We start from the raw sequence: 21,615 nt of genomic DNA, 5'->3' as shown, positions 1-21,615 counted from the left end.
ATATATAGCAGAGATGATGGGAGTAGTAGTGTATTGGATATAATCTAGCTGTGGACAGGAGGAGTTATTTTCATTGAGCTGCGCAGTCACAACTCCGGGACATGAACAGGCTCCTCCCACTTATTGCAGCTGTATGGGCGTGGTCTCACGGATTGAGCGCGTTGTTTGTGGGCGGGGCCGTGTTATGTAGTGGGCGGGGTCGGGATGATAAGTGTTGCTCGCAGTACGCGGGTGTTTTGATCGGTGTGCGCGGCGCTGAGCGGTAAGTAACGTGTTCTCCCCGGACCTCGCTATACACCGGACCTCACTATATACACCGGACCTCACTCTATATACACCGGACCTCACTCTATATACACCGGACCTCACTGTATATACGCCGGACCTCACTCTATATACACCGGACCTCACTCTATATACACCGGACCTCACTCTATATACACCGGACCTCACTCTATATACACCGGACCTCACTCTATATACACCGGACCTCACTCTATATACACCGGACCTCACTCTATATACACCGGACCTCACTCTATATACACCGGACCTCACTCTATATACACCGGACCTCACTCTATATACGCGCCGGACCTCACTGTATATACACCGGACCTCACTGTATATACACCGGACCTCACTGTATATACACCGGACCTCACTCTATATACACCGGACCTCACTCTATATACACCGGACCTCGCTCTATATACGCCGGACCTCGCTCTATATACGCCGGACCTCGCTCTATATACGCCGGACCTCGCTCTATATACGCCGGACCTCGCTCTATATACGCCGGACCTCGCTCTATATACGCCGGACCTCGCTCTATATACGCCGGACCTCGCTCTATATACGCCGGACCTCGCTCTATATACGCCGGACCTCGCTCTATATACGCCGGACCTCGCTCTATATACGCCGGACCTCGCTCTATATACGCCGGACCTCGCTCTATATACGCCGGACCTCGCTCTATATACGCCGGACCTCGCTCTATATACGCCGGACCTCGCTCTATATACGCCGGACCTCGCTCTATATACGCCGGACCTCGCTCTATATGCGCCGGACCTCGCTCTATACGCGCCGGACCTCGCTCTATACGCGCCGGACCTCGCTCTATACGCGCCGGACCTCGCTCTATACGCGCCGGACCTCGCTCTATACGCGCCGGACCTCGCTCTATACGCGCCGGACCTCGCTCTATACGCGCCGGACCTCGCTCTATACGCGCCGGACCTCACTGTATACGCGCCGGACCTCACTGTATACGCGCCGGACCTCACTGTATACGCGCCGGACCTCACTGTATACGCGCCGGACCTCACTGTATACGCGCCGGACCTCACTGTATACGCGCCGGACCTCACTGTATACGCGCCGGACCTCACTGTATACGCGCCGGACCTCACTGTATACGCGCCGGACCTCACTGTATACGCGCCGGACCTCACTGTATACGCGCCGGACCTCACTGTATACGCGCCGGACCTCACTGTATACGCGCCGGACCTCACTGTATACGCGCCGGACCTCACTGTATACGCGCAGGACCTCACTGTATATACACCGGACCTCACTCGCTCTCCATATACACGCCGGGCTCTCTCTCTCGCTCTCCATATACACGCCGGACCTCTCTCTCTCGCTCTCCATATACACGCCGGACCTCTCTCTCTCGCTCTCCATATACACGCCGGACCTCTCTCTCTCGCTCTCCATATACACGCCGGACCTCTCTCTCTCGCTCTCCATATACACGCCGGACCTCTCTCTCTCGCTCTCCATATACACGCCGGACCTCTCTCTCTCGCTCTCCATATACACGCCGGACCTCTCTCTCTCTCTCGCTCTCCATATACACGCCGGACCTCTCTCTCTCTCTCGCTCTCCATATACACGCCGGACCTCTCTCTCTCTCTCGCTCTCCATATACACGCCGGACCTCTCTCTCTCTCTCGCTCTCCATATACACGCCGGACCTCTCTCTCTCTCTCGCTCTCCATATACACGCCGGACCTCTCTCTCTCTCTCGCTCTCCATATACACGCCGGACCTCTCTCTCTCTCTCGCTCTCCATATACACGCCGGACCTCTCTCTCTCTCTCGCTCTCCATATACACGCCGGACCTCTCTCTCTCTCTCGCTCTCCATATACACGCCGGACCTCTCTCTCTCTCTCGCTCTCCATATACACGCCGGACCTCTCTCTCTCTCTCGCTCTCCATATACACGCCGGACCTCTCTCTCTCTCTCGCTCTCCATATACACGCCGGACCTCTCTCTCTCTCTCGCTCTCCATATACACGCCGGACCTCTCTCTCTCTCTCGCTCTCCATATACACGCCGGACCTCTCTCTCTCTCTCGCTCTCCATATACACGCCGGACCTCTCTCTCTCTCTCGCTCTCCATATACACGCCGGACCTCTCTCTCTCTCTCGCTCTCCATATACACGCCGGACCTCTCTCTCTCTCTCGCTCTCCATATACACGCCGGACCTCTCTCTCTCTCTCGCTCTCCATATACACGCCGGACCTCTCTCTCTCTCTCGCTCTCCATATACACGCCGGACCTCTCTCTCTCTCTCGCTCTCCATATACACGCCGGACCTCTCTCTCTCTCTCGCTCTCCATATACACGCCGGACCTCTCTCTCTCTCTCGCTCTCCATATACACGCCGGACCTCTCTCTCTCTCTCGCTCTCCATATACACGCCGGACCTCTCTCTCTCTCTCGCTCTCCATATACACGCCGGACCTCTCTCTCTCTCTCGCTCTCCATATACACGCCGGACCTCTCTCTCTCGCTCTCCATATACACGCCGGACCTCTCTCTCTCTCGCTCTCCATATACACGCCGGACCTCTCTCTCTCTCGCTCTCCATATACACGCCGGACCTCTCTCTCTCGCTCTCCATATACACGCCGGACCTCTCTCTCTCGCTCTCCATATACACGCCGGACCTCTCTCTCTCTCGCTCTCCATATACACGCCGGACCTCTCTCTCTCGCTCTCCATATACACGCCGGACCTCTCTCTCTCGCTCTCCATATACACGCCGGACCTCTCTCTCTCGCTCTCCATATACACGCCGGACCTCTCTCTCTCGCTCTCCATATACACGCCGGACCTCTCTCTCTCGCTCTCCATATACACGCCGGACCTCTCTCTCTCGCTCTCCATATACACGCCGGACCTCTCTCTCTCGCTCTCCATATACACGCCGGACCTCTCTCTCTCGCTCTCCATATACACGCCGGACCTCTCTCTCTCGCTCTCCATATACACGCCGGACCTCTCTCTCTCGCTCTCCATATACACGCCGGACCTCTCTCTCTCGCTCTCCATATACACGCCGGACCTCTCTCTCTCGCTCTCCATATACACGCCGGACCTCTCTCTCTCGCTCTCCATATACACGCCGGACCTCTCTCTCTCGCTCTCCATATACACGCCGGACCTCTCTCTCTCGCTCTCCATATACACGCCGGACCTCTCTCTCTCGCTCTCCATATACACGCCGGACCTCTCTCTCTCGCTCTCCATATACACGCCGGACCTCTCTCTCTCGCTCTCCATATACACGCCGGACCTCTCTCTCTCGCTCTCCATATACACGCCGGACCTCTCTCTCTCGCTCTCCATATACACGCCGGACCTCTCTCTCTCGCTCTCCATATACACGCCGGACCTCTCTCTCTCGCTCTCCATATACACGCCGGACCTCTCTCTCTCGCTCTCCATATACACGCCGGACCTCTCTCTCTCGCTCTCCATATACACGCCGGACCTCTCTCTCTCGCTCTCCATATACACGCCGGACCTCTCTCTCTCGCTCTCCATATACACGCCGGACCTCTCTCTCTCGCTCTCCATATACACGCCGGACCTCTCTCTCTCGCTCTCCATATACACGCCGGACCTCTCTCTCTCGCTCTCCATATACACGCCGGACCTCTCTCTCTCGCTCTCCATATACACGCCGGACCTCTCTCTCTCGCTCTCCATATACACGCCGGACCTCTCTCTCTCGCTCTCCATATACACGCCGGGCTCTCTCTCTCGCTCTCCATATACACGCCGGGCTCTCTCTCTCGCTCTCCATATACACGCCGGGCTCTCTCGCTCTCCATATACACGCCGGACCGCTCTCTCTCGCTCTCCATATACACGCCGGACCTCGCTCTCCGCAGCGCCTATGGAGCGTCACATAGCTGCAGTGTTATAATGTCCTGCAGAGCATCTCGCATACAGCCTATACTTCTCTCCAGCACAGTTGTAGTATTCTGAGTTTTAAATGACTGTAAATTGTTGTGTGATGCTCTGCAGGTCACTGGTAATACAGAGGTCTGCTGCAGAACATCTCACAAGGTCCTCTGTACTCTGCAGTGAGGGGTATACACTATATACATAGAGCTCTGCAGTGAGGGGTATACACTATATACATAGAGCTCTGCAGTGAGGGGTATACACTATATACACACACACACACACACACACACACACACACACACACACACACACACACACACACACACACACACACACCTGCTGCAGAGCATTGCCCAGTATTGCAGGGCCGGCGGCTGGCAGTGAAGGGGTTACCTCCGCCCGCTATCTGTGGCCTTGGGTGGGGGATGTGTAATCTCGGCTTCCAAATAACAAGTTTCCTCCAAATGCTTTTACTTTCGTTTGTTTGGTGCCGCGTTTGTGCAGTTGGAGTGGATCTAGAATAAAGTCTCCGGTGTCTCAAAAGCTGCACCAAAACTGCGTGTGTGTGATCTGGGCCCTACTGACTGCCCGTCCAGGCATTGTTACAGCGTGTCCCCCAAAACTGCAGTAATCCGGGGCCCTCAGAACCGGGGAGCTCCCGACCACTGGACGTTCTGTATGTGATACGTGTGCGCCGTCAGCAGGTCCCCCAATGACGGGCTGTATGCTGTATACCACTAGTACACAGGAGATATATATATATATATATATATACACTCCTCAACATTGAGACTGCAGCACCAAGAAGGAAAAGTTCTGGTAATCACAGGATCGGTGGATATGTTAATGACATGTTAATAATATGCAAATGATGAATATATGGAAACAAAATCTTCCTTGGTTCCTTCAGTCTGGGGTGTGAGCGCCACGTGCAGAAATCCCCGCACTCCCGGGCCGTGGCAGAAATCCCCGCACTCCCGGGCCGTGGCAGCGATCACGGAGGTTGTTACTGGCTGAGGATGTTCTGCTGCACTGAATGCACTTGGGCACAGAAATCATCAGGATTGGCTGCTGACCGCCCCCTTTACAATTACCGACCAATCCCGTCCCGGATGTGCTCAGTGGGAGACACGTCCGGAGAGGCTGCAGGCCACGGTTCCACGTTTAGGCCACGTAGGCTGCTTACAGAAGTACATGCGGCCCGGCGATGTCCTGTTGAAAAACGGCTTCTGGGACACTTTGGAGAAACGCCGCACCGCTGGTGCCACGTCCAAATCAATGTAACGCTGTTAATGTAACTGAAAAAGACTAGAGGAGCCCGGTTACTGTACATGATACCCCCCCCCCCCCCCTCACCATAATCCCGGGAGTAGGACCGGTGGGACGTTCACGTGAGCAACGCCATGAAGAGGCTGGCACAAGAGGTCTCCAGACCAATCTCCGGCTATCATTGCATCCGAGACAGAAGCCGGACTCGTCTCTGAAGAGGATAGACCTCCGTTCCAGCCTCCATTCTTGTCTTGCTGTGCACCAGGATCTCCCTTGAGAGCGGCGGTCAATGGAAAACCCCTGTAGCCGGACGTCCGGCTCGTAGCCCAATGTGGTGTAAACTCCTTCTGATGGTTTGTGTGGACACTGGTTGCCGCCCTAGGCTTGGGATGTGACGTCCGATTTGCCGCCCTAGGCCCGGGATGTGATGTCCCTTGAAGTACAGAATGGATCACTACGCGCCATTCTTCCAGTCAGACGATCCATCCGTGCAGATGTTCACCTCCCGCTGTCATTCCCGTTCATTGTTCTCCCATCCTGCGTGGCACGCAGCGCGGACACCTCGGCCCAGGCGCGTAGCGATCTGTATAGTGATAAACTAAGATCTCAGGGCGAGGACTCCGTCCTCTCAGACTGACAAGTGGCGATAACTGGAGCGTCGGAGAACAGGAGGCGTCGCACAATCACAATGCGGCTTTTATGCCCCTCCCCCCACATACCGCAGATTGGAGCGGTCGCTGGAAAATGTCATCGATAGCAGATCTTGGCGACACCTGCGACGTCCTCCAACTGCAGAACATCACGACTCGTCCTTCGTGTGTGTGTGTGTGTGCGTGTGTGTGTGTCACATTCCAACAAAACGTGTATACAGGTGCAAGAACACCTGTGACTGCAAATATACAGCACACAAGAAAATGGCGGCAGCACCCTGCGACACTAACGCCACCTAAACCACTAAATATAAATAAATATGCACTAAAGCTGAATCTACTTACAAATAGGGAGGTTCTTAGTGCACATTCTGATCAAATTGTGTGATCCCACCTGCCACGACAAGGCGACCTCTGTAAGGTGTGAACCTACGCTGCACATACACCCAGAACTGGGGCTAGAATGGGGGGGGGGGGGGGCCAAGAACAACAATGGTGGCCGTCACTGACCCCGCGTGTATGGATCACATAAACACAAGTTTGAGCCGCACATTCCTACAAGGTGAGAGTACAAGACGTTTTCTTCTCAGCGACATCCTGTGGATGTGCCGTAAATCTGTCGGATAGATGCGGGTCCCACCTCTGCTGCTCCTCTCTAGAGCAGGGGGCCCCTAAACCCCGTTCCACCTTTTTCTGGTCCCGCTGCCTCCCGGCCACTTCCTGACTATACGGTCGGGAGTTTCCGTAACTCGCGTGCCCCGCTGCTTCCATGTGTTCACACGCTTAACAAAAAACGGCTGAAAATACGGAGATGTCGTCAAGGGAAAACCGCTCCTGATTTTCATCCGTTTTTGGAGCTATTTCTCTGGAGTCCATGAAAAACGGCTCCAGAAGCGACACGCACTTATTTTTACGAGGCGTTTTGTTACACGGCCATTTGTAAAAGCAGCCGCGTAAAAAAACACCCCGAGGGAACGGAACGCCATTTTTCCCATTGACCTCAATAGCTGTTCGGCCCCCACATTTTTAGCGTGTGAACAGACCCTTGTACGGTTTCCGTAATTAATCATCAGAATCCACCTGCTCGTGCCGCAACGCAGGACTGGTTTAGGGGGCCCCGTTCTAGAGATGGAGGAGGGACCCGCGTCCTAAATGTCCCTCATGGGGAAACCCCTTTAACCCCTTCCCTCCGCATCCATTTTCTTGGGATTTTCGTTTACACTTTTTTATTTTTCCGTTGCCGCGGCCGGTCTTGTTTTTAGCGGGATGAGTTGTAGTTCTTCACCGCACCGTCTGTTATACTAAAAAACAGCGATTCCTCCTTTGCTTTCTGGGTTTCGTTTTTATGGCGTTCACCGTGCCTTAAAAACAACGTGTTCGCTTAATTGTAGGGTCAATACGATCCCAGCGATCCCAGATTTATATCGTTTGTCTTACAAGAAAAAAACTCATTGTTAAAAATAAAATGCGCATTTGTCGGCACGTTCGGAGTGACAGAAGTTTTGTTTTTTTTGCGCGGCGAGCGGCAGTTTTTACTGGTGCCTTTTTGGGGTGCCTGTGACTCATCATTTTTATTTTCCATCTTTTGTGGGAAACGAGGTGACCAAAAAACAGCATTTCGGCGTGTTTTTTTTTTTTTTTATTAGATTTTTTTTTTTTCATCGTGCGCGTCACAGCGTTACATTGTCATCGTTCAGACTGTTTTGGAGGCGGCGAAAAAATTATGATTTTTTTTGTTGCTTTAGGGAAAGATTTGGAAAAGTAGGATTTATTTTTTTATTTTTTTTAAATCGTTATTTTTAGGGGGAGTTCAGTTTTTTGACGCGGAGACCGCCCACCTCTCTGCTCTATCCTCTTTGATTGACGGAAGCCGGCGCTCTGAGCGTCATGTAGGACGGGCAATGAGAAGGATATGAATATTCATGATGCGGGGCAGTAAGGGAAGGAGTAGGCGTGGCTTTGACTTTATTTGCATAGGGCGAGGGGACACTTCTTATGCCGATTACGGGTGAGAATATAAAAATGACCTATTTGGATTCCACGTCTTAATACGATCCGACCGTTCCAGCAGTTTGAAGCATTGTCAGTGCGTGGGCGCGCTGATAAGGAGGGGGCACATACTTTTCTCCATATAGCGTGTGTTATATAAAAAATATAGAGCCAAGCTGACCAAAAAACTGCTATTTTGGCGGTTTAAATTTTTATTGTTTACGGCGTTCACACGCTATACCGTTATGCATACGCACGCACACCGCCATACCCAGTTAGTAGGCTCCACCCCTATGAAATGGCAAAGGGGTGGAGCCTGACTCATCTAGCGTGGGAAAATCTGTGACGTGGAGGATTTCTAGCATAGTCTTGACAGTCTTTGCTTAGGCCAGCGCTACACACACTCTGACGCGCGCACACTCTGACGCGCGCACACTCTGACGCGCCCACACTCTGACGCGCCCACACTCTGACGCGCCCACACTCTGACGCGCCCACACTCTGACGCGCCCACACACTTTCCGGTAGGTCATTATCTGGTATATACACTGTACATGGAAGCCGCACTCAATATGTAGTTGTGTAAGTTGTACAAAATTGAGTGAAGAAAATTAATACAGTGCCGGCAGATACCCCCTGAATCGCTCCGGGCGTTGTGCTGGGCATTGCTGTATGTATATGTGTGTATAGATATATATAGGAGCTGTCACTGACCGCCGTGTCTCTTGGCAGGCCTGGATGTCGTGTTCCAGTTATGGGGTGCTTCCGGTCAGCAGACGTGCGCCAGTTACTGCATAACAAGTTTGTCCTCGTCCTCGGAGATTCCAGTAAGTGACTTCTCTTCTGTATTATAATTACTGATCGGCCACAACCTGAGCACCACCGGCCCGATCCTGTGTAGTCGCCCTCCTGCCCCCGCACAGCTCTGACCGGTCCTGGACCCCACAAAGCGTCTGTAGGTTCCCGTGGTCTCTGGTACAAGACGTTTCAGCAGATCCTAGTGGTGGGGTGCGGCCTCCGGGGATCGGACGTTTCTCCAGCACCTCCCACAGATGATCGATCGGATTGAGATCTGGAGAATTCGGGGACGACTTCTTGAAGTCTTTGTCATGTTCCTCATTCCTGCGGCGTGGCGGGGGCGTCATTCCTGCGGTGTGGCGGGGGGCGTTATCCGTCTGACGGGGCACTGCCATTAGGGCGGTGTGATGGTGCTGCCGCCTGAAGTTTCCCCCCAGTAGTCATGTCCAGTTTCCATCTGTCTTTCAGTCCAGAGATCGGTGTATAAAGATCTGGTGAAGCTGCTGCAGGATGACAAATACCTGTCTGAAGCCCAGCTGAAACGCAAGGTGAGCTCCCCTGTAATTTCCGCATGCGTGGACTGGTCACTGATCGCCACTTTACTTCCCTGACATGCTCTGTGCTGCTCTAGTTCCTGCTCCTTCCTTTCTGTGACCTCCAAGAAAATATGTACAGTCCTGAAATACTGGGTGCTGCTGAGTACCCTTCAGTCATTTGGTGTTTTTTCTCTGTAGGGGGAGATGACTTTTGCGAATGACTCGCTGGTAGAGGGCGGCACCCTGAATGAAATGCACAATGGGACCACTTACCGCGAAGTGCGGCAGTACCGGACCGGCCACCATCTTGTACGCTTCTACTTCCTGACCCGCGCCTACTCTACCTACCTGGAGAGCATACTGTCCGACGTCCAGAGCGGCCCCCAACCGGACATCCTGATAGCCAACTCCTGCGTCTGGGATCTCATGAGGTGACCCCCCCCCCCCCCATAACGCAGCCGCTCCGCCGCCATATTGACGCGGCCCGTACTCATCGCCCTCCTCTCCTGCAGGTACGACGACAAACATCTGGAGACCTACAAGACCAACCTGGACCGCCTGTTCCAGCGTCTGAAGGAGGTGCTGAGCCCGCAGTGCCTCATCCTATGGAACATGACCATGCCGGTCGGATACAGGGATAACGAGATCCCGCAGGTAACCGCGCCAATGTCTGCGCCTCGCAGAAGACGGGGGATTAGCGGTCTGCGTTACTTCGTGAGGTTAGCGGAGCGGTCTGTACAGATATAGCAGATGCCATCTTGACGCCTCATCCGTCCGGTCACCGCGCTGCGACTGGTCACTGCGTTGTCCATAAATTCTAATCGTTTCATCAGCAAAAACATTTTGCTTTATCCATGCGGCGGAGACGTGTGACCTCGCGCTGCAGCCCGGCCTGAGAGCGTCCGCCATTAACCCCTTTTTTATTTTTTTTTCGCCGGTATAACCGTAAGGCGGCTCGTTATTTGCGGGTTGGACTGTCGGAGGGGGAATCTAAGGGGGTTATACAGGTGACATCAAAGTCCTCTTTGGTTTCGCCAGTTGCAGTGAGGTGGCGGCTGTAACTACAGCCGATACCCGCTCAGTATGGGGCGCGCCAGCCCGTGACCCCGCTCCATCACACCCCTTAATGGCTGCCATATACAGTTTTTTGACATTGCGTTAACCCCTTCCCCCCCCACACGGACGTGACATTACGTCCGGGTGCCGGAGATGATTGGAGCACGCTCACTCGCTGAGCACGCCCCATACGCTGCGGGTGTCGGCTGTGATTTACAGCTGACACCTGGGACTAACAGCCAGGAACAGCAATCGCAATGTTCCTGGCTGTTTAACCCTTCAAATGCTGCGATCTCAGCATCTGAGGTGTTGAGCTATCGAAGGGGCCAACCCCCTCTTTTCAACGTCCGTCCCGTCCCCCCGCCCTGCAACAAGATGGGGGGGCAGCGTTTATCGTGGCAGAAGCCTTTAAAAATGGTAATGTACTGCAATACATGTGTATTGTACCAACAATCGCTGGTTCAGGTCCCCTAGAGGGGCCGATAAAAAGTGTAAAAAAAAAAAAAAAAAAAAGTTAGCCAAAATTGAAGTTTTTGGGTCACCTTGGCTCTTAAAAGGTGATCAAAAAATCGTATGTACCAAAAAAACGGTGCCGATAAAAACTACAGCTCGTCCCGCAAAAAATAATCCCTCACACCGCACAATCCACGGAAAAGTAAAGTTCTGTCTCCGAATGCGGTGAAACAAAACTATTCTTTACTTATATTTTATTTTAAAAAAATTAAGAAAAAAAACATGCGTTTGGTGTCGCCGTCATCGTATTGAGCCACAGAATAAAGTTAAGTTGTCGTTTTTACCGCACGGTGAAAGCCGTAAAAACGAAGCCCAAAAAACAATGGAGGAATCCGTTTTTCACAATTTCAGCCCGCAAATATATAATCTACTAGGAAACGAAATATTTTTTTTTTTAAATGCCGCCAATAGAAACTAGAACTCCTCCTCCCGCAATAAATAAGATCCCCTCCCCCCCTCGCACCGCTCCGCTCCGCTCATGGAAAAATACAAAAGTTATGGCGCTTGGAAGGCGGGAATTCAAAGAATGTCTCGGTCCGGGAGGGGTTAAGGGGTAAAGAGAACGTACTATTTGATGTTCCCTGTCTTTGTAACTTGCGGGGTCTGGCGGTCGGGACGCCGCGGTCGGTTTGCGTGTATTTTGTCTCCTCTGATATCGTCTCTTTCCAGTACACGGCGCACAACCTGCGGCCGAACATCGTGGAGGGGAACTTTTTCAGCGCCACTCTGGCGGATCTCCACAAGCTGGACGTGCTGGACCTGCACTATCACTTCCGCTGTAACCTGAGACTCCGGTGCCGCGACGCCGTCCACTGGAACCAGCTGGCGCATCGGATGTACACCCAGATCCTGCTGAGCCACGTTGCACAGGCCTGGGGGGTGGAGGCGCCGAAGGGCCAGATGGTGGAAGGTGCGTAACCGCCGAGCTCAACGTCTTATCTACTCTGGTCCGAGGAGCTCACAATCTAACGTCTCCATCTTGGGCACTCGCTATGTCCTGACCTAGATGATGACTCACCCCTCCCCCATATCATTAGAATAAGCAATACCGGGGGGGGGGTGAACTCCGGAAGTTTCTACTGAGGGTTTGGTGCCAAGCTTCTCCGTACACTTTACTGTATGGGGTCCACATCACCACTGGGGGGCAGCACTGGGACCCACTCATGACGGCCTCCTTTTGTAGGGCTGACGCTTGAAGACTGATATTGTGGGGTTCGTTATCGGTCCCCCAGGATTTGAGGTTATAGGGTTGTCCATTGACCACAACTGGAGGATTCTTCGAGCAAGTGACCTACTGAGATTGGACTACACGGGAACGTTCATACAGGGGCTGAAAACCGGTCCAGACCCAGTCCTGCTCACACATCTGAGAGGTCGTTACAGTGTATAAGTGTAGCCGCTCCTCTGAGACCAGTGCTCTTGTCTGGACACCATGAGTTGTGCTCAGTGACATATTGGGCTCTGCTACATCTCAGTCTTGTTATAACCTCTCTCCCCGTCTTTCAGGCTCTACTGTGCATGCCGTCCCTCATTCGGTTCCTTTGAGAAAAGATCCCAAGCTGCACCCCTCAATCCAAGAGCGCGCACGCTGCAGCCAGGGTAAGATGCCCGCGTTACCCGCTCTCTGTGGCGCGGTATTGGGATCACCGTATACTGGGCAGAGGATGATATGTGCGGGGGGCACTGGATGGGGGCAGTGGCTCATAGTCCAGTCGTCTGTTTCTGCAGAGGCTGCGTACATCCCGGGATACACGTCCTTCGATGGGAGCAGCATCAACGCTCTGCCCGGTGAGTATCAGCGCCTCGTCCTGGTCTACGGACGCACCACCCTGTAATGTGTGTAACCTGTGCCCTCTGCCTGCCAGGTGTCCTGTGCCCCGGGTACCTAAACCATGGAAACTACATCAACTCAGAGGGTGAGGACCAAGCACCAAGACCTTCCCTGTTCCTTCCGCTCCTCCGCCGTGTGTCCCCACCTCCTCCGCCGCGTCCCCACCTCGTCCTCCTCCGCCGTGTCCCCACCTCGTCCTCCTCCTCCTTTTTCTCTTGTGTTCCTTGTCTTTCTTTTCCACTTCCCTCGTTCTTTTCTTCGTCCGTCCCGTCTCCTCCCTCCTCTCACGCACCTGCATCACACTGGTTCCTCCTTGGTTTGTCCCTGTGTATCAAGATACAAATCTTTTTGCAACTTCTATACCCCCCCCCCGCGCGTCTGTTTCCTCTCACAATACGCACTGGCGGGCTGCTGGTCTCCTGTGGAATTCACTCCTCCCCCTGCCTGCCTGGCTCCTCCCACCTGCCTGGCTCCTCCCACCTGCCTGGCTCCTCCCACCTGCCTGGCTCCTCCATGCCACTCATCTCCGCATTCACCCGTCTGCTTGGTCTGTTTCGGCTTGTAAATGTTACTGCTGCCTCTCCCTTGCTGCCCGCCGCTGCTGCTGCGTCTCTTCTTTTCTCACCAGTGTACAGTCATCTATAAATAACCTTTTATGTCCGCACGAAAATGCCAAAATATTGTGGAAAAAGTCGTACAAAATGTGGTCTGTCAGTGCATTGCGCCATTCCATCTCCGCAGCGGCGATGTACGTTCTGGGGCGCAGGTCAGCATTGTAGTATCACAGCCTGTGTGCCCCATTATTGGCGCAGGCACCTTCCATGCAGAACGCTACGTTGTGATTGATGGCGTGTCGTGAGATCTAGTGAAGATGTCTCACGATATCGCCATTTATTGTAACATCCCCGGGAAAGTGAGTCATTGCATGGAACCGCTTCTATTATACTCCAGAGCTGCACTCACTATTCTGCTCATATCCAAACTCCAATCTCAATTATATTTGGGGCTCGGTGATGTTCGGACAAACGCCCTCCCGTAATCAATCTCTAGACCGCTCCAAGCGTATTCAAAGCGTTTTAGAAAAAAGGAGCATAAACCCGAATATGTATAAAAAATTATAATACACCTGAGAGAGAAACGTGATGTAAAATCGTGACATGACGCGGTAACAGACTCCAGCGAGTGGTCCTAGAATAACTAGCGATCCGCCATGTGGTAAAGTCTCCACTCATGGGACCAAAGGCTAAAAAAAGCAAAACAATCACAATTATATATACAAAGCCAATAAATGACATCAATTCATGCAAAATTACGTGAAGAAATATTCCAAACATAGTTCATCCTGTGTGTATATATATTCAGATCAGTGCAAATCCACATCGTGGAAGATCCGTGCCGCAGATCACTACTTATTGTAACTCCTGATCAGTGTAGGATAAGTAATGTATGTACACAGTGACTCCACCAGCAGAATAGTGAGTGCAGCTCTGGAGTATAATACAGGATGTAACTCAGGATCAGTACAGGATAAGTAATGTAATGTATGTACACAGTGACTCCACCAGCAGAATAGTGACTGCAGCTCTGGAGTATAATACAGGATGTAACTCAGGATCAGTACAGGATAAGTAATGTAATGTATGTACACAGTGACTCCACCAGCAGAATAGTGAGTGCAGCTCTGGAGTATAATACAGGATGTAACTCAGGATCAGTACAGGATAAGTAATGTAATGTATGTACACAGTGACTCCACCAGCAGAATAGTGAGTGCAGCTCTGGAGTATAATACAGGATATAACTCAGTATCAGTACAGGATAAGTAATGTAATGTATGTACACAGTGACTCCACCAGCAGAATAGTGAGCGCAGCTCTGGAGTATAATACAGGATGTAACTCAGGATCAGTACAGGATAAGTAATGTAATGTATGTACACAGTGACTCCACCAGCAGAATAGTGAGTGCAGCTCTGGAATATAATACAGGATATAACTCAGGATCAGTACAGGATAAGTAATGTAATGTATGTACACAGTGACTCCACCAGCAGAATAGTGAGTGCAGCTCTGGAGTATAATACAGGATATAACTCAGGATCAGTACAGGATAAGTAATGTAATGTATGTACACAGTGACTCCACCAACAGAATAGTGAGTGCCGCTCTGGAGTATAATACAGGATGTAACTCAGGATCAGTACAGGATAAGTAATGTAATGTACGTACACAGTGACTCCACCAGCAGAATAGTGAGTGCAGCTCTGGAGTATAATACAGGATGTAACTCAGGATCAGTACAGGATAAGTAATGTAATGTATGTACACAGTGACTCCACCACCAGAAAAGTGAGTGCAGCTCTGGAGTATAATACAGGATGTAACTCAGGATCAGTACAGGATAAGTAATGTAATGTATGTACACAGTGACTCCACCAGCAGAATAGTGAGTGCAGCTCTGGAGTATAATACAGGATGTAACTCAGGATCAGTACAGGATAAGTAATGTAATGTGTGTACACCGTGACTCCACCAGCAGAATAGTGAGTGCAGCTCTGGAGTATAATACAGGATGTAACTCAGGATCAGTACAGGATAAGTAATGTAATGTATGTACACAGTGACTCCACCAGCAGAATAGTGAGTGCAGCTCTGGAGTATAATACAGGATGTAACTCAGGATCAGTACAGGATAAGTAATGTAATGTATGTACACAGTGACTCCACCAGCAGAATAGTGAGTGCAGCTCTGGAGTATAATACAGGATGTAACTCAGGATCAGTACAGGATAAGTAATGTAATGTGTGTACACAGTGACTCCAGCAGCAGAATAGTGAGTGCAGCTCTGGAGTATAATACAGGATATAACTCAGGATCAGTACAGGATAAGTAATGTAATGTATGTACACAGTGACTCCACCAGCAGAATAGTGAGTGCAGCTCTGGAGTATAATACAGGATGTAACTCAGGATCAGTACAGGATTATATAATGTGTATGTAGATTGTTTGGATATATCCTGTATACTGCTGTCTTGTAGACTGATGCTTGACATTTATGGTGTTTTTCTTTCAGATGCTTCGCCCTTCGTGAATGACAGTCCAGTACTGACCGCTAACGTACCTCCGGGCTACTTCAGTCCTTCAGGTAATGATGGCGCAGCTTCTATGGGGGGTAGTTTGCGGAGCGTGGGGGGCATCGTCCTATATTCTTGGCTTCCTCATGTGCTTCTGTTTTGGGGAGGAGAGACCATACCACGGAATGATCACCTACCAGTTGTCCCTGTGACGCTCTGTCCTTACATTCCAGGTTTTCAAATTTCTTTACAAGCCGGGGGACCGGACTATATATAGGGACTCTACAGTTATAATGGCAGCGCGGCTGTGACCGTAGGATCAGGGCAGGTTCTTCCCATTACAATCACTACATCTCCCCATACTACTACCCCGAACAGAAGTACTACTACTCCCAGCAACAATCACTATGAGAACCACTACGATTTCCAAACCATTACCACCAGCAGCATCGCCCCAAGCAGTAATACCACCTGTACTATCACCACTATCACCCCTAGCAGTAATACCACCGGTACTATCACCCCAAGCACTAATACCACCGGTACTATCGCCACTATCACCCCTAGCAGTAATACCACCGGTACTATCACCCCAAGCACTAATACCACCGGTACTATCGCCACTATCACCCCAAGCACTAATACCACCGGTACTATCACCACTATCACCCCAAGCAGTAATACCACCAGTACTATCACCACTATCACCCCAAGCAGTAATACCACCGGTACTATCGCCACGATCACCCCCAGCAGTAATACCACCGGTACTATCGCCACGATCACCCCCAGCAGTAATACCACCGGTACTATCGCCACGATCACCCCCAGCAGTAATACCACCGGTACTATCGCCACTATCACCCCCAGCAGTAATACCACCGGTACTATCGCCACTATCACCCCCAGCAGTAATACCACCGGTACTATCGCCACTATCACCCCCAGCAGTAATACCACCGGTACTATCGCCACTATCACCCCCAGCAGTAATACCACCAGTACTATCGCCACTATCACCCCCAGCAGTAATACCACCGGTACTATCGCCACTATCACCCCCAGCAGTAATACCACCGGTACTATCACCACTATCACCCCCAGCAGTAATACCACCGGTACTATCGCCACTATCACCCCCAGCAGTAATACCACCGGTACTATCGCCACTATCACCCCCAGCAGTAATACCACCGGTACTATCGCCACTATCACCCCCAGCAGTAATACCACCGGTACTATCGCCACTATCACCCCCAGCAGTAATACCACCGGTACTATCGCCACTATCACCCCCAGCAGTAATACCACCGGTACTATCGCCACTATCACCCCCAGCAGTAATACCACCGGTACTATCGCCACTATCACCCCCAGCAGTAATACCACCGGTACTATCGCCACTATCACCCCCAGCAGTAATACCACCGGTACTATCGCCACTATCACCCCCAGCAGTAATACCACCGGTACTATCGCCACTATCACCCCCAGCAGTAATACCACCGGTACTATCGCCACTATCACCCCAAGCAGTAATACCACCGGTACGATTGCCCCCAGCAGTAATGGCGCCGGTGCGATCGCCCCCAGCAGTAATGGCGCCGGTGCGATCGCCCCCAGCAGTAATGGCGCCGGTACGATCGCCCGCAGCAGTAATGGCGCCGGTGCGATCGCCCCCAGCAGTAATGGCGCCGGTGCGATCGCCCCCAGCAGTAATGGCGCCGGTGCGATCGCCCCCAGCAGTAATGGCGCCGGTACGATCGCCCGCAGCAGTAATGGCGCCGGTACGATCGCCCGCAGCAGTAATGGCGCCGGTACGATCGCCCGCAGCAGTAATGGCGCCGGTACGATCGCCCGCAGCAGTAATGGCGCCGGTACGATCGCCCGCAGCAGTAATGGCGCCGGTACGATCGCCCGCAGCAGTAATGGCGCCGGTACGATCGCCCGCAGCAGTAATGGCGCCGGTACGATCGCCCGCAGCAGTAATGGCGCCGGTACGATCGCCCGCAGCAGTAATGGCGCCGGTACGATCGCCCGCAGCAGTAATGGCGCCGGTACTATCACCACCAGGACCATTACTACTGCTTCCACCTCAGAATTGCCATGGTAGTGCATTGAGGGACGGGGTGTCGCCTCTCCTGACATGTGTTTTTTTTGTTAATTATATTTCCAATAAATTAACAATTCTGGCGCTTCTACTCTTAGAACCCTGCACCGTGCCGTTCCTCTGTTATTACTCCTGCAAATCTGAGTAAACTGACAGCTGGGTGTTACCAGTTGGGGGTGTGTCTACACAGACTGACGCTGTCCAATCAGTGCTGACCGTGAGATTGTAGGGACACGCCCCTGTGACCAGAGGAGTAATAACACTCCGGTGTCAATTTATCCCTAAATCACAGGAGCGGCGCGCGGTCCTAAGATAAGATCCTCCGGAATTATTATTTTATGGGGAACACAAGAATTTACTGGAGCGGTCAGGAGCGGCGGCCGCCCCGAGAACGGCCAATAGGAAATATCCCTAAATGCTCTGTGTCCGGGACAGCTGGGTGATTGTGCCCCCTGACTCATTCCTGTCCACAAACTTCTCGACTCCTGAATGGCAAATTTACCTCCCTGTAGTTTTTGGATGGGTTGGATCACTGTATAGACATAAATCATATGACTGCAGCTTTGGATGTGACTGGAGTATAAGACACGGACGCAAATAAATTCCAAGTTTGCTGTTACATCTTGAATTTCCCTCCAGTCATAGTTGACCGTTTTCTATGCAAGGAGTAGAATTTGAGTGCAGCTCTGGAGGTGACTGCAGTATGACCCGGTGTTCCTTGGGGTCGGATTCCCGTCATCCTCATAACTGGTTTATTCCTTCTCCTCTTCCAGGTCCCGCGTTCACCAATCATCCGTTTTTTAGAAGGAACTTCCTGTTCCCCAACGTGCCGCAACCCTTCAACTTCAACCCCTTCCCCCACCATGTCCCGCACCCACAAGAAGCCTGGAAGATCCCGACAAGGAGGGCGCAGAAGCCGCGGGACGGCCGGATCAACCCGTACGCCCGACCTCCCATGTACCTGCCCGGGATCTACTGAGGACCGTCCACCTGGGGGGTCCTGCTGGTTGTGCTGTGCCTTATGGTGGTCTAGGTTCTGCCTCCAGGGGGCGCACTGTCCAGGACTTTTTCGGGGACCCTGCGTTGACCGCCCTGCCCCCGCTACATGCACTATGTTATTATATTGTTGTTGTTTTGGGTTTTTTGCACTTTTTTCTCGAGTGAAACTTGTTCATTTTCTTACACTGAATTCTCAGGAAAATTTCTACCGTTTTTTTTTTTATAAAAAAATTTGTATACGTTTTTCACGCTTTTATAGATGAGAGATCGTCCGTCCGAGGGGCGGCAGCGCTATAAAGCCCCCTGAAGTTTGGGCCTTCTTCTGTGACTATAGTTATCCGGTCGCCTCCTTATAATATGGGGGTAATTAAATGGCGTAGCGGCCGCTGCCGGTCCTGTAAAATAAAGTATTAACCCCCTCCTTCCCGTGTTGCTGCTGTAGATGAGCTGTGGACGATGTTTTTGTTACATTGATACTTTTTGCACTTTTATATGATGTTACTTTTGTGTCGTGACATTTCAGTGTTTGGTCGGTGACTATGGGGCCGCTCCCCTCCCCCGCTGGAGGTGTCGTGTACGGTTTATATTACGCTGCGGGTCACTGTATATGAAGGGGCTGCAGGCGTCTGGTTCGGGGGGGTCATTAATTTAAGGGTTTCTCTTGTATTTTGATATAAACTTCTTCTTTGTTTGTCATTTATTTTCTTGTTCATGTTTTGAAATAAAATAAAAGTTTATTCAGTTTAGACCGAAGAAATCCTTCATTTCCAACCCCTCCCCAGAGACCACCCATAGACGACAGCCGCCGATCACAATCCTCCCACAATCCCTTTCTCTGCCGGACTCCCCAATGTGAAAAATCTATATCACTATTCACCCTGAATACAATGCAAGAGCTGCAGTGTAGACTGACACAGGTCCGTAGTAGGGGTTTGGTTTATACCTATTAAGTCAGATTTATAATCACTGGCTCCTCCCACGTCGCTGCTGTTCTGCCTTTGTTCATCCTGAGCCGTCTGATTCATGAATAGATGATCAGCTCCACTGTGAATCAGGGGGGAGGGGGAGTCACTGCAGATGTGGGACATTGTATGTAGAGATGCCAGAACTTACACCCTTTATACAAAGGGCTCTCTGGTCCTGGATTTGGACTCAACAGCTGATGAGATCCTCCGTTTCTGGAAGCCCCAATAATACAGGCACCTCCCCCTGATAATACAAGCACCCCATCCCCGTTCTAGTTCTGTCTTCTACTTTCTTGTTACTCTTAAAGGAACAGTGTCATCACAAATTATTTTTTTAATATGTTGAAGATGTTAGTGCTTTATTAAAAACGTTTATATTCATTTGTGTGTTTGTGTTTTACTTTTTTCTTATTTTTACACTTTTTCTTCCCTATGGGGGCTGCCATTTTTTGTTCCATTTCTGTATGTGTCGATTAACGACACATACAGACATGGAATACGGCAGCCACAGTCCCATAGGGACTGCGAACGGCTCCCGTCCCATCCACTTCTGTGTACGCCGTCTGTGTGGGAACTGCGCATGCGCCGCTCCCACACAGTCCAATTTGAAATTGGCGCCGTCCAGCGCCATTTTCCTGTGGACCGGAAGTCGCGGCCGGACAGTAAGATTACTACTTCCGGTCGCGGCTTCCGGACTTGTGCACTTGGACCAGCGGCAGCGGACGGGCCGGAGGGAGCCGTGGCGGCAGGAGCAGGTAAGAGATTTCAATGTATGTTTGTGTACGTTTACTGCTGTATGTTAACCTTCTACACTGTGTGTTAGCTCAAAAAATGGCGACACACAGTGTAGGAGGTTAGACCGTTCAATCCCCTCGTTTATCCCGGCACTAGCCAGGATAAAGGAGGGGGGGGATGCTGAGAGCTCACTAGAGCGAGGGCTTTTTACCCAATTTTGCAATGCTGCAATTTTGGGAATAGCTCCATCTAGTGACCAGCGATGGGAAATATTATAAATTAGAATCTAATTTATAATATTTCCTGACTCGTGAAAAAAATAAAAAAAATTTGAACAATGTTTAATCACCTACACACTAAATGTTTAATTAAAAAAACATGTTTTTCTGGCAACACATTCCCTTTAAGACCCAGGACTTTATGACCGAACACCCCAGTCACCTCCGACTCCAGAATACAGGTGATATACAGATAGTGAGTGCAGCTCTGGAGTATAATACAGGATATAACTCAGGATCAGTACTGGATAAGTAATGTAATGTATGTACACAGTGACTCCACCAGCAGAATAGTGAGTGCAGCTCTGGAGTATAATACAGGATGTAACTCAGGATCAGTACAGGATAAGTAATGTAATGTATGTACACAGTGACTCCAGCAGCAGAATAGTGAGTGCAGCTCTGGAGTATAATACAGGATATAACTCAGGATCAGTACAGGATAAGTAATGTAATGTATGTACACAGTGACTCCACCAGCAGAATAGTGAGTGCAGCTCTGGAGTATAATACAGGATGTAACTCAGGATCAGTACAGGATAAGTAATGTAATGTATGTACACAGTGACTCCACCAGCAGAATAGTGA

General features: G+C 51.2%; 1 protein-coding gene across 4 annotated transcripts; it reads left to right on the top strand.

Moving 5' to 3' along the window:
- The first annotated feature begins 201 nt into the window (after positions 1-201).
- Positions 202-20,395, top strand: LOC142715830 (PC-esterase domain-containing protein 1A-like). Of its 4 annotated transcripts, XM_075848671.1 has the most exons (11): positions 202-262; positions 8,864-8,958; positions 9,398-9,477; positions 9,664-9,896; positions 9,978-10,119; positions 11,704-11,944; positions 12,541-12,633; positions 12,763-12,822; positions 12,900-12,950; positions 15,940-16,011; positions 18,824-20,395. In XM_075848671.1, the coding sequence occupies exons 2-11, from the start codon at positions 8,886-8,888 to the stop codon at positions 19,027-19,029; spliced, it is 1,251 nt and encodes a 416-aa protein (XP_075704786.1). In that variant the 5' UTR covers positions 202-262; positions 8,864-8,885; the 3' UTR covers positions 19,030-20,395. The 4 variants fall into 4 exon arrangements, with proteins under 4 accessions (XP_075704786.1, XP_075704787.1, XP_075704788.1 ...); XM_075848672.1 differs by lacking the exon at positions 12,900-12,950; XM_075848673.1 differs by lacking the exons at positions 12,763-12,822; positions 12,900-12,950.
- The last annotated feature ends 1,220 nt before the right edge of the window (positions 20,396-21,615 follow it).

The sequence above is a fragment of the Rhinoderma darwinii genome, unplaced genomic scaffold (assembly GCF_050947455.1).
Source record: "Rhinoderma darwinii isolate aRhiDar2 unplaced genomic scaffold, aRhiDar2.hap1 Scaffold_4452, whole genome shotgun sequence".
In the NCBI taxonomy this organism is placed as follows: domain Eukaryota; kingdom Metazoa; phylum Chordata; class Amphibia; order Anura; family Rhinodermatidae; genus Rhinoderma; species Rhinoderma darwinii.
This window is presented reverse-complemented; position numbering and strand designations above follow the sequence as displayed.

Coding starts and splice junctions, on each gene's coding strand:
- LOC142715830 (XM_075848671.1), top strand. CDS start 8,886: ATGGGGTGCTTCCGGTCAGCAGACGTGCGCCAGTTACTGCATAACAAG. Junction 9,478..9,663: donor AAGCCCAGCTGAAACGCAAG/GTGAGCTCCCCT, acceptor TTTTCTCTGTAG/GGGGAGATGACTTTTGCGAA. Junction 11,945..12,540: donor GAAGGGCCAGATGGTGGAAG/GTGCGTAACCGC, acceptor CCCGTCTTTCAG/GCTCTACTGTGCATGCCGTC.